This window comes from Sturnus vulgaris, chromosome 4 (assembly GCF_052056855.1).
Source record: "Sturnus vulgaris isolate bStuVul1 chromosome 4, bStuVul1.hap1, whole genome shotgun sequence".
Taxonomy (NCBI): Eukaryota; Metazoa; Chordata; class Aves; order Passeriformes; family Sturnidae; genus Sturnus; species Sturnus vulgaris.
In genome coordinates this window covers 120,674-133,006 of record NC_142246.1, presented here as the reverse complement: position 1 = coordinate 133,006, position 12,333 = coordinate 120,674, and the positions used below count along the sequence as shown (strand labels likewise).

General features: G+C 44.5%; 1 protein-coding gene across 1 annotated transcript in view; it reads right to left on the bottom strand.

Moving 5' to 3' along the window:
- The window catches only part of ATRN (attractin), a 141,449-nt gene that overhangs the window by 95,650 nt on the left and 33,466 nt on the right, over positions 1 to 12,333 (bottom strand). Inside the window, exons 3-4 of the mRNA XM_014891421.2 lie at positions 8,246 to 8,359; positions 185 to 313 (exon numbers count right to left, since the gene is read on the bottom strand). Coding sequence (XP_014746907.2) covers positions 185 to 313; positions 8,246 to 8,359 — 243 coding nt within the window. The remainder of the gene's footprint in view (positions 1 to 184; positions 314 to 8,245; positions 8,360 to 12,333) is intronic.

The following is a 12,333-nucleotide window of genomic DNA, read 5'->3' as shown; positions in this document are numbered from 1 at the left end:
TAACATCGAGCATATACCACTTATTAGCTGTTATAAGGGTACAATAAAGATAAAAATCTAATTTCAGGTGTCTGCTCATAATTACACACTTCAATGGCAATTGCTTATTTCAAGACAAAAGTGAGAAAAGGGGGAAACTCCTTTTGCTCAACCTGCAGCATCACTGTGGAGTGGTGCCACTTACTTATAGGTGATGTTAAAGCCTGTGAGATTATAGGCAGCATCGCTGAAGAAATGCAGAAGAGCATATCCAGAAGTAGCTACAACTTCGGGAACTGTTTCATTGCTGTCTTTCTCAGGAACAATAAGACCACTGGAAAAGTAAAAGAACAATATTAGAAGTGAAATAAAAGGGAGCAAAGCAACAAGAGTAAATGCACCAGTACTTTCAATAAAATAATTGAATTTCAATCAAACAATTGAAACTTGATGTATTTTCATTATTTGAAGTATAATGAATTTGTGGAATCATAAATAAATGTATATTTCAAAGTATTTAACCCGAGAAAACCTGAAGCTATATAGAATGTTAGTTATCCTTATCAAAAACCTTCCCCTCCCTTGTTACTCAGCAATTAATTAATAATATAAAACAAGGTAGAATGTTTGGAAACAGAGATTAATTTGTCCCAAAATAATAAAATCTGTATTATGAAGTCAAACTAAAGGTGTGCTGAGCCCAGAACTTCTCCTGACTGTGGGCTACAAAAGTGATTGGGAAAGGCTTTAACATATCAAGCAAGTACAGAGCATTTTGGTGATGTGTAATCCACCTTCCAGACCCCTAGTTCAGATGCTTAGACCTGGAGAATGCACCCAAGTCAGCACATTTAAATAAAACATTCATCCATGCTTCTACCCAATTCATTTCTTAATCATTTATATCCTTTTCACCTGAAAAAATCTGCAGCAGTGAGGTTAACAATTTAACTCCACATCAGCAGAGAAAGGATTATTCTACTCATTTTTCACTTGCTGCCTCTTGGGTTCCTTTTCTACGAGAAATACAAATGGTCAGCCATGGAATCACAGACTGGTTTGCATTAGAAGCTTAAATCAGAGACTTCAAGCTCATCTCATTCCACCCCTGCCATGGGCAGGGACACTTCTGCTATCCCAAGGTGCTCCAAGCCCCAATGTCCAACCCGGCCTTGGGCACTGCCAGGGATCCAGGGGCAGCCACAGCAAATCTGGGAATTGCAGCCCAGGCAGGAATTCCTTCCCAAGATCCCAGCCCAATCTCCCCTTTCCCAGTGGGAGCCATTCCCTGGGTCCTGTCCCTCCAGGCCTTGTCCCCAATTCCAGCTCTCCTGGAGCCCCTGCAGGGACTCTGAGCATTCCCTGGAATTTTCCCTTCTCCAGGGGAACATTCCCAGCTCTCCCAGGCTGCCTCCAGAGCAGAGGGGCTCCAGCCCTGCAGCAGCTCCGGGGCCTCCTCTGGACTCTCTCCAGCAGCTCCACGTCCTCCTGAATTTGGGATCCAGGCCTGGGGCAGCTCTGCAGGTGGGGTCTCACCTGAGCACGGGGGCTCAGGGACACAATTCCCACCTTTCCTGCAGCCCACACTGGGATCAGCCCAGGGCTGGGGGGTGTTCTGGGCCCCAGCTCACGAGGCCAGGGCATGTCCAGTCTCTTACCCACCAACATCACCAAGTCCTTCTCCTCAGGGCTGCTCTCAATCTCTCCATCCCCCGTTTCTGTTCTCATACTCAGGACTGCTCCAGTCTGATGCAGGACCTTGCACTTGACCTCACTGAATCTCATGAGGTTCCTACAGTGCCACTCCTTGGGCCTGTCCAGGTCCCTCTGATGCCATCTCATCCTTCAGGCATCTCACCTGCACCACATCTTCCCATCATCCCTTCTTTTACAAGCTACACCTCATCATCACATCCACGTTTGTTGTCTTTTCTATCATAGCAGCCTGCCACACTCTCAACTCCCACCTCATTTTTTGCTTCAGACTTCTGGATGCCTTTGGCTGTTTCTCTCAGCATTCCAGGTTCTCTGAGATCCTCCAGCCTTTTGGTTTTCCAGGAGTGGCAGAGAGAAGCAAAGATGGTAGGCAAGGCTCTCTACAGTATTGCAGACACGCTACAGATTTATATAATGGTTTGTCAAAATAATTGGAGTAAACTGACAAACTAAAATGAGCTTCGAAAAAAGTAACTACTACCTATTTCCCTATTGCACTAAATACTTTGTATCTGAGAGGGAATGTTTATTCTTCATTAAACAGAAGCCTGACAAAAACAAAAAGTTGATTCCTCTCTCTTACAAAAGACAGCAAAGTGGGCACAAATTCAAATCTATTGAATTTATGTTTTTAAAAGCCTTTATCCATGTACAACACATTGTCTACCACCCCCTGTTCATAGTCAGCTGCTATTTTCCTGTACAGATCCATCTTTCCCCAGCCTCACTCGCATTTTCAAAGGCAAAGTCAAAGCTTTGTGACAAGCAGACACTTCAAGTCACAGAGCAGAGGGTGTGGGGCAGGGAGGCAGAGGCAGCTCCAGCCACTCTCCCGGGAAAACAGCCCAGCCTTGTCCCATGCCCTGTGACTCCTGAATATCCAAGGCCACATCAACTGAAAAGCAATGATGAAAAGAATTTGCCCCCTGAGAAGAACTTACTTTTCCTCTTTTCACATCTATTTAGAATAGAAAGCAAATGCAGTTGAAGACAATTTCCGAGGACAGAGTAAATGAGTTTATCCACTCAAGGAAATTACTCCCAGCTATCCACAGCATCCATTAATACCACCTGAAAAGCACATTTTTGTGACCTGAATTTTTCTGTCCCCGTGATACAATACAATGGTGTGCTTCAAGAACAGAACAGACACCCAGATCCTTTTTGCTACAGATTTTGGGGTATTTGCACCAAAAATAGCAGATGAACGAGTTATCTACAGCAGGATCACACTGCAAACTGCACAACAGCCCTTCCTGCACTACAAGGCTTATGGTGGACAAAAATATATCCTTCATTTTACCAACACACCATAAAAATCACTGGAACCTGATCTCATGTTTTGGCTAAACAACTCCAGCACATCTGTTGATATACATTTCAAGAAATATTTCCTTATGAGAAAGCCAAATTTCCCATTGCTGCTCACTTGCTTTTCAAGGATGTGGGACTGAACAGCAAAATTAATTCCCTTTTCATCTCTCTCGAAGAGGTGCCTTGTTTCATTCTCAACATTTGAGACTTCTGAAGTTTATCTCTCCCAAAATACCATGTCCCACAAAACCAAAGAAGAAAAAGCCTAACAAAATTCTTGTTTGGTTCATAATATTCCTTTGTAATGAACACTGTAGGACAGTACATCTCCACCACAGGAAAACAAACATTTGAAAATAATTTGGGTAAGGCAGCTCAAACTGCAGCTCAGGGACAAGAAAAAAATTGCTTTGTTCTGGTTCCTTCTTCAGCACTTATCACTGATATTACGGAGCAAAATAAATGGAAGGCAAGACAAAAAATTCCCCTCAATAATCTTCCCTAATAGAAGGACTATCACTAGACAATTCTTCATTTTCCCATAGAAATCTCAAATTTGGGATTTGTTTGTCAAGAACACAGGTACCTCCATAATAATTCTTGCATCCCACTTACTCCCTTATTTCCATCTTTTTCTGGTGATTCATGTGTAAATAACTAAAGAGGGTGTTATCCTACCTAGACAAATTTAAAAGAGTCTATGGAAACTCAATCATAGAATTGTCTGGGTTGGAAGGGACCTTAAAGGTCATCTAGTCAAGCTCCCCTGCCATGGGCAGAAACACCTTCCACCAGACCAAGCTGCACCAAGTCCCATCCAACCTGGCCTTGAACATTTCCAGGGATGGGGCATTTTAATTTCTTTCAGAGAAAGCCATCAAGACAACCTGAAAGGTTCAACCTCAAAAACAGTGACTAAATCAGCCTGCTGCAAGCATCACATGGAATAAACAGAAGCACAAACAGAATTTACATCTGCCATGAAAAATAAGCCAATATACAGAATCAGAATGATAAAGGAACATGAAAAACTTCCTTTAAATTATGATCCAGAATCTCTGAGCAACTCAACTCTGGCCAAGATTAGCATGTTTCACAACACACTGCTTTTATTTCCTTTCATAAGGTTTCAAAACATTTTGCAACCATCTCTACTCCAAAGCAAATAAACACTCCTACTCAGCTCAGCTGCCCAGTAACACCCAGGGAAAGGCAAACCTCTGCTTTGGACTGAAATAACATCTATTTTGTGTAAGCTGGATTGGTGAAGACAGTAGCAGAAAGTGAAACAGTATCAGAGAATCAATGAAACACAGAATGATCTGAGTTGAAAGAAACTTTAAAGATCATCTCATCCCAGCCCTGCCACGGCAGGGACACCTCCCACTGTCCCAGGTGATCCCAACCCCAGTGTCCAGCCTGGCCTTGGGCACTGCCAGGGATCCAGGGGCAGCCACAGCTGCTCTGGGCACCCTGTGCCAGCCCTGCCCACCCTGCCAGGGAACAATTCCTGCCCAAAATCCCACCCAGCCCTGCCTCTGGCACTGGGAGCCATTCCCTGGGTCCTGTCCCTCCAGGCCTTGTCCCCAATTCCAGCTCTCTTGGAGCCCCTGCAGGGACTCTGAGCATTCCCTGGAATTTTCCCTTCTCCAGGGGAACATTCCCAGCTCTCCCAGCCTGGCTCCATGGCAGGGAATCTCCAGCCCTTGGAGCATCTCTGTGGCCTCCTCTGGACTCTCTCCAGCAGCTCCACATCCTCCTGCTGCTGGCAGCCCCTGAGCTGGATACATGTTCCCATGACAGCAAAGTCAGTTACAATTTCTGGCAAAGAATTGAGGGAATAGATGGAAAAAAGAGAGGAGGGTCATATGATCTATGTATGAGAAGACACAGAAGGAGTGAGGTTTCTTTAACTTCAAGGAGATACAGCTGAAGAAGGGTGAAACCTAATTTTTGACCTCAGCTACCTCAGGAGAGAGTAGAGAGAAGGGAATCCCAGAGGTTCATAAGAAGAGGACAGGAGGTAACATACACAGGTTGCAGCAAGAGATTGTGGCTAGACATTAGTATTAGATTCATTTTATATCATTTTTTATCATTATTTTAACACCAATCTCTGGACCACTGACCCAGAGGATCAATGGGATCTCCATCTTAAAGATAAATGCACGCCTTGACTGGACAAAGTCATGGGCAAAGGGCTCTGATGGTGGCCCTGCTTTGAGAGAGGGATCAGACCCTTCCAACCAAACTCACCCCTACACTCCAATGTGGGTGCTCAAGTGCCCTATTGACCAGGAACAAAAGGATGGTGAGCTGAGGGAACACGGGCTCACAGGACCATCCATGTGGCAGCCAGGAGCTTCTGGGCCACTGCCAAACGTCTTGCAGAAGAACAACTGGGTTTGCTGAAGAAAACACCCCCTGCCAACCAGAGCAAAATGAAAATAAAGGTGCAAAACCAGCTCTGGTAAATGTTTAATGTGGAGTAAAGGTAACAAAACCAACAAAGTTCACAGGTGCTGAGTAGAGTTTATCTAATTCAGATTTCTTCATCAGTGCTGACAAACATGCTGCATTTGTTTTCCATGTTCTTTTACTGCATCTTTGAAGCAACACATTTACACACTCTCACTGTGCCTGTGGTCACAAATATAAACCAGCAAAGATATTTTTAACACTGTTTAATAAAAAAAAGCTTAATGTGCAGGACCAGACAGCTCTGGGGGCTCTCAGACTACAAGGAGTTTAGTTCATGCACACACTGGAACTGTGTAAATGCTGCATTAAACAAATATTTATTGCTGCTAAAAATTGTTAAAAACAATTTAAAACTTCCCTACAGTCCAGTGCTGAGGATTCCCAAGATCATCTTTTATATATACAAGACATATACATATACATATACATATACATATACATATACATATACATATACATATACATATACATATACATATACATATACATATACATATACATATACATATATTTCAGGATAAATATTATCTTGTGAACAAACATAAATGAGCATCAGAAGGTGAAGAAAACAAAAGAGAGCAGTGAAGGAAGTGAAAGTTCAGGGAACTGCTGTAAAAAGCCAGGGAGGGAACAAAAACTGAGTTCAGAAAGAAAGGAATTTCTAGAAAGCTTACAGGGTCCAAAGCTCAGTCTTGCAAATCTCCTGGCAGGGTGCAAAAATAATGAAGGAAATATGTTATGGCAATAATAAATTTAATATAACCCAAGTAAATTGAGAAAATATAAACACTGCTCTTAAAAAATTCCAATGAATTTATTTTGTACTAGAGAAAGGTGTTTTTCAATAGATGCTTTCTGGTACTTCACCAAAATGAGAAGCATCTGCCATTTCCTGAACTTGGATTACTGAACACCACAGCTCACTGCTAATGAAGGTAAATTCAAATGCCATCTAAAGAAATAATTTTTTAAAAGTTGGGTTTTTTCCTACCTCAAAAACATTGCTGTACTAAGCTCATGTTTGCTTGTCCTCAGGCCCAGGCTTCCTGATTCAGGGAAGATTTCCCAGTCTGAACCATAACTGTTAATGCTGTGAACTACTTAGAATGTCAATTTTAACAGCCTATTAATTTTTGGAAAACACACAAGAAATGGCAGGCACAAATCATCATTTCACCTTTTCACCAGTGTATTAAAAAATAGCTTGATTGGAAGAAAATGACATTGGGTCAAGACGACATTTCCTCCTCTTCCTGCACATCAATCAGGGCATGATACCAGGAGAGCACTTCCAGGTGCCACTGCCACATTTTTGGAGGCTTTTAGAAGAGAAAGGTTGTTTCTTCTTCAAATGAGGTGTCCTCTTTTGACCTCACGTTAGTCTGAAGCTTTACAGGAAACATTCCCTCACTCCAAAACAACTCCACATTTGCAGTTGAAGACCAAAAAACCACATGGGGTGGTTTAAATTTTTATCAACTTTTGTTCTTCTGCTGATCTTCTCTCATAGACATTGCAAGGATTTTCTACAACAAACACGAAGTATTTTTAGACCTTTCACAAAAGAGAGGAAGCCCAGCAGAAGGTTAATTCTGGAAATAGTTACACAGCCACTTGGAACAAGAAGAGTGCCAGGGGAGCCATTAGTTTTTTTCCATACATAACTTGGGATTATTTTCCTAATTTCAGTTTAAAGAATAAAAAGCATAATGTGGTGGTGTCACTGCAAGACTGAAATACAGGAAAGCACAAGTTATGTTTAGGTCTCAGCATGAAATGTTGATTGTTCCCCAGCATCCACACTGATCTCTCATCACATGGACAAGCCAAATACCTGTAACCTATTGGTTAAAATTAAGAAAATAGATAAAAGAATGGATACTTTTACACATCAAGAGCTGGAGAGGGACTTGGGACAAGGGATGGAGGGACAGGACACAGGAAATGGCTCCCACTGCCAGGGGCAGGGCTGGGTGGGATCTTGGGAATGAGGAATTGTTCCCTGGCAGGGTGGGCAGGGCTGGCACAGGGTGCCCAGAGCAGCTGGGGCTGCCCCTGGATCCCTGGCAGTGCCCAGGGCCAGGCTGGACATTGGGGCTGGGATCACCTGGGACAGTGGGAGGTGTCCCTGCCATGGCAGGAGTGACACTGGAGGAGCTTTAAGATCCCTCCCAACCCAAACCATCCTGTGGTTCTGTGTTTTCACAAGAACTATGTCGATCCATCATTGCTGTTCCTGAACATGTTCCAAATAACTAAAAGATTTGAAGTTTAAGGTACATAAAAGATAGACATAACCCTATGAGACCTCCATGTCTACAACATTAGCTGGCTTTTGCCCTTCTGTCCACATTGACAGAACTACAAGTTTAACTCATAAATCATGTTCAAACCCATAAATGGGGCAGTTTTCTCCTCTCAAAGGAGCTTGCACACCAAATCATCACCAGCCCACACAGATGACAATAATTTTTTTGTCTCTCAAAGAATCAGGATTTGGAAATGAAAACCTAATACTTACATGCTAGAGTGCAGTGACATGACTTGTTCATTGTAAAAGCGAAAAACAACTCCTTAATTGTTTATATTGATGAACAGTGCACAAAAGGACACTGGCTATATGTGCTGCAATTGCAGTGTTATACATTGGGATTACTGGATCATATTTACAGTGTCAGAAGCCACATTTAAGAGAGGCTCTAAGTTAAGAAGATACTAGTGGCTGCAGTTAAGAGTATCACCAAGGGGAACTTACCTAAAAGCTGCCAGTAAGGGAGCATAAATTGAGTCTCCATCATACACATACAAGTGGTCCCAGCTGCACTCTGTGGCAAAGTGATTGAATCGAAGCCTGAGGATTGTGTTTGGCCTGTAAAAAAAAGTAAATTAATAAATAAATAAACAAAAGATTTGTAATTAGCCACTCAACACACAGGGCAAAATCCCTTCAATGCACTCCTCTGGTGTGAAGCTCTGGTCTAGACAAGACTAAAACTGAGTAACTTTATGGTCAGAAAACTGTGTCCTGTTGTGCAGAACAGATCATAGAATCACATAATATGCTGAGTTGGAAGGGACTGGCAAGGAACCCCTGGCTCTGCACAGACACCCCAACAATCCCACCCTGTGCCTGAGAGCATTGCCCAAATGCTCCTGGAGCTCTGGCAGCCTTGGGACCATGACCATTCCCTAGGGAGCCTGGGCAGTGTCTGACCACCCTCTGGGGGAAGAACCCTTTCCTGATATCTGAACTAAGCCTCCCCTAACACAACTTCAAGCCATTCCCTTGGGTCCTGGCCACAGAGAGATCAGTGTCAGCCCCCTCCCTTTGGCTCACAAGGAAGTTGCAGACTGTGACGAGGTTTCACTTCAGTCTCCTTTTCTCCAGGCTGAACAAACGAAGACAAACAAGCCCAAACAAGGCCAAAGTTCCTCTCCAGCTCTCCTGGAGCCCCTGCAGGGACTCTGAGCATTCCCTGGAATTTTCCCTTCTCCAGGGGAACATTCCCAGCTCTCCCAGGCTGCCTCCAGAGCAGAGGGGCTCCAGCCCTGCAGCAGCTCCGGGGCCTCCTCTGGACTCTCTCCAGCAGCTCCACGTCCTCCTGAATTTGGGATCCAGGCCTGGGGCAGCTCTGCAGGTGGGGTCTCACCTGAGCACGGGGGCACTGGGGCAGAATCCTCCCCTCCCCTGCAGCCCACACTGGAATCAGCCCAGGGCACAGGGGAGGCTTCTGGGGGCCAGCATACATGGCTGGGGCATGTCCAGGTTTTCAGCACGGTAAGATATCATTTGTTTCATGGCTACTATAAAAAGATACATCTAATTACAATCATGGAGAAACCACAGAAGATATTTAATTTAGGGCTCTGCTCCAGGAAGGTGCAAACACCACTAACATTGTGCTTGGACCTGAAACAAATAGAAAATGAATCTGTATCAGCAGTGCTTGCTCCCACACACAGCTGGAGCTGTTGAAAGGACAGACACAAGAATCTAGGCTCTCCCCAACATCATTGCTCTTGAATTCAGATGAAATCCCTGTTCATCCTAACCAAATGAATTTTTGAAATGTCAGCTTGCCATAGTCCTTCCTTCTCACAGGAGGGGAAGTCTTTAGGGAGTTATTCTGCAAATTACTATTTTTTGATAGGTACAACAATCTACTCTAGGCCCTTGGAAAAAAGCAGCAGGTGGAACTCAAGGATAATGTCCTACTTAAAGAAAAGGTACAAAGAGTACTTATGACTTAATAACTGAGCAGCCTGTGGAGTCATAGAGGTTTGCTTCTATTTGAATAGCCTGACAGCTGTAGAGCAGAAAGAAACTGTCAATCAATAAAGGTTCAGACCACAAACAAAAAGGGAGAGTCTCTTTGCAACAGCCAACAGCCGTTAGCAGACAGCTCTCATCTGCACAATCACATGGAGCTCATCTGCCTTGTTCACACTCCTGGGAAAAGAAAAAAAACTCCTCTGGGATGAGAACACAGCACAGACACCAGCCAAGAAAAATCAGGAACAGTGCAGAAAGGAAATGAGAGCACTAAGGAACACATTATTCCATATCTGAACTTCTCCAGTGTCTTGCTCACTCACATTGAAGCCTTCCCTGCTAACCTCAAAGCCCTGTGCACAATGGAGCACCAGCATCGAGGGGATGGCACTGAACTGAACAGCTTTGCAGGCGCTGCTTTCCAAGTCCCGATCTCTGGGAATTTCACTTCTGGCAGCGAGCTTGGACTCTTTTCACAGGGCTGCATATTTCAGCTGGTTTCATCAGCCTGATTATCTCTTTTCTGTTTACCACCACGTCCTGACAGCAGGGTATAAACACTCACAGGCAGGAAAAGGACTCCAACCTAAATGCCTGGCTACAGAACAGGGAAGAACATTTCTGTCTTTCCAGCAAGAAAGATCTCACTTCAAACCCCACAAAGTGGTGGTTCCCTAGGAAGCCTCTCAGTAGTGGTAATCATAGGCTGGAGGAACAGCTTTGGTGACATTATTGAGGACTTATGAGAAGCACTTCGCTTCTGATAAAAATATTAGTCACAACATCCTTTAAGAAGAGAAGTTGTGAGGGTTAAGCTGGCTATGCTGGGATTGCTGAGGCTAGTTTCTCTGCAATAATGTCTAGTGAAACATTTCTTAATTATTTGTAATTGCAAACTGTCTACAGCTGTATTCCTATTACTTACACAAATTAAAAGGTGTAGCCACTTGGAGCATCCAACTTTTGCTCTTAACCACCTCAAACAACTGGGCTCCTCATAAAATTAATAGTGAGTGGTTGCGTCTCAATTTCATTGTTCCAGATGGTTCTATGGAGCAGCTTGGCCCTCACTTTTGAGTATCTTGGGAGTTTAGGATTTAAACTACTTCAACTCAATTACATGTCTGAAGCAGATACAATGCATAATTCCTCCAAACTCATCAGACATCCCAAACGAAGAACCGTGCCAGCCCTGCCCACCCTGCCAGAGAACAATTCCTATTCCCAAGATCCCATCCAGCCCTGCCCTGGCAGTGGGAGCCATTCCCTGGGTCCTGTCCCTCCAGGCCTTGTCCCCAATTCCAGCTCTCCTGGAGCCCCTGCAGGGACTCTGAGCATTCCCTGGAATTTTCCCTTCTCCAGGGGAACATTCCCAGCTCTCCCAGGCTGCCTCCAGAGCAGAGGGGCTCCAGCCCTGCAGCAGCTCCGGGGCCTCCTCTGGACTCTCTCCAGCAGCTCCACGTCCTCCTGAATTTGGGATCCAGGCCTGGGGCAGCTCTGCAGGTGGGGTCTCACCTGAGCAGGGGGCACAGGGACACAATTCCCACCTTTCCTGCTGCCCACACTGGGATCAGCCCAGGGCTGGGGGGTTCTGGGCTGGGTCATGTCCAGTTCTCACCCAGCAGCACCCCCAAGTCCTTCTCCCCAGGGCTGCTCTCCAGCCATTCCCCCCCATCCTGAGTTTGGGCTCTGGCTTGCTCCAACCCCAGTCCTTGCACTCGGCCTTTTTGAACCCCATGAGATTCACACAGTGCCATGTCTCCAGTCTGTCCTGGCCTCCTTTGATGCCATTTCTTCCCTTCAGCATCTTGACCACACCATGTGGCCTGGTGTCCATTGGCAAATTTGCTAAGGGTGCATTGATCCCACTCTGCATGTCAGCAACAGATGAGTTAAACACAGGGAGAAGACTAAGGAAAAGTGCCCTCTGGGACTGTGGTAAATTCTCATCCTCCAAGATACCAAAAGGCCTCAGTTTGCAGTGTCCAGTACAAGTTCACACTCTCACATGCCTCATGCCAATTCATAGACCTCTCTACCTGCAGATTCAGGGAACAACATGGACTGTGACTGAACACACAGATGTCATCACACAGCATCATATATGACCATGGGAAAGGCTTTTGAGACTGAACAAAGGGTCTTACAGTCCTGGCACCAGCTTAGTACTATCAAAAATATACTTCAACAAGTGAGACACAATGAGCTGCTGCCATCAATCAGGTGACAGAGGATAGACATTAAATATGCTACTCCTAAAAACCTGTGCAGAAATTGCTGTAAGCAATATAAGGATCAAATACAGGAAGAGCAGCAAAGTGAGGGGAGAGATCTGAGGGACTTCTCCCAGTTTAGAAAATCTTTGCAATAAAAGGTCACTGGTTCCTCTGAAGTCCTCGTGGCTCAGTGAGTAAAGAAACATCTGAAGTTCATCACTACAGTAACTGATTCTTCATGAATAAAAGCTTTCAGAGCTTTCTCTTGTTTCTCATACTGCTGAAAAATCCCATGCGTAGTGAATCCCATCATCTGAATGGCCTACTATGATATCAGTTAAGCAATTCATAATC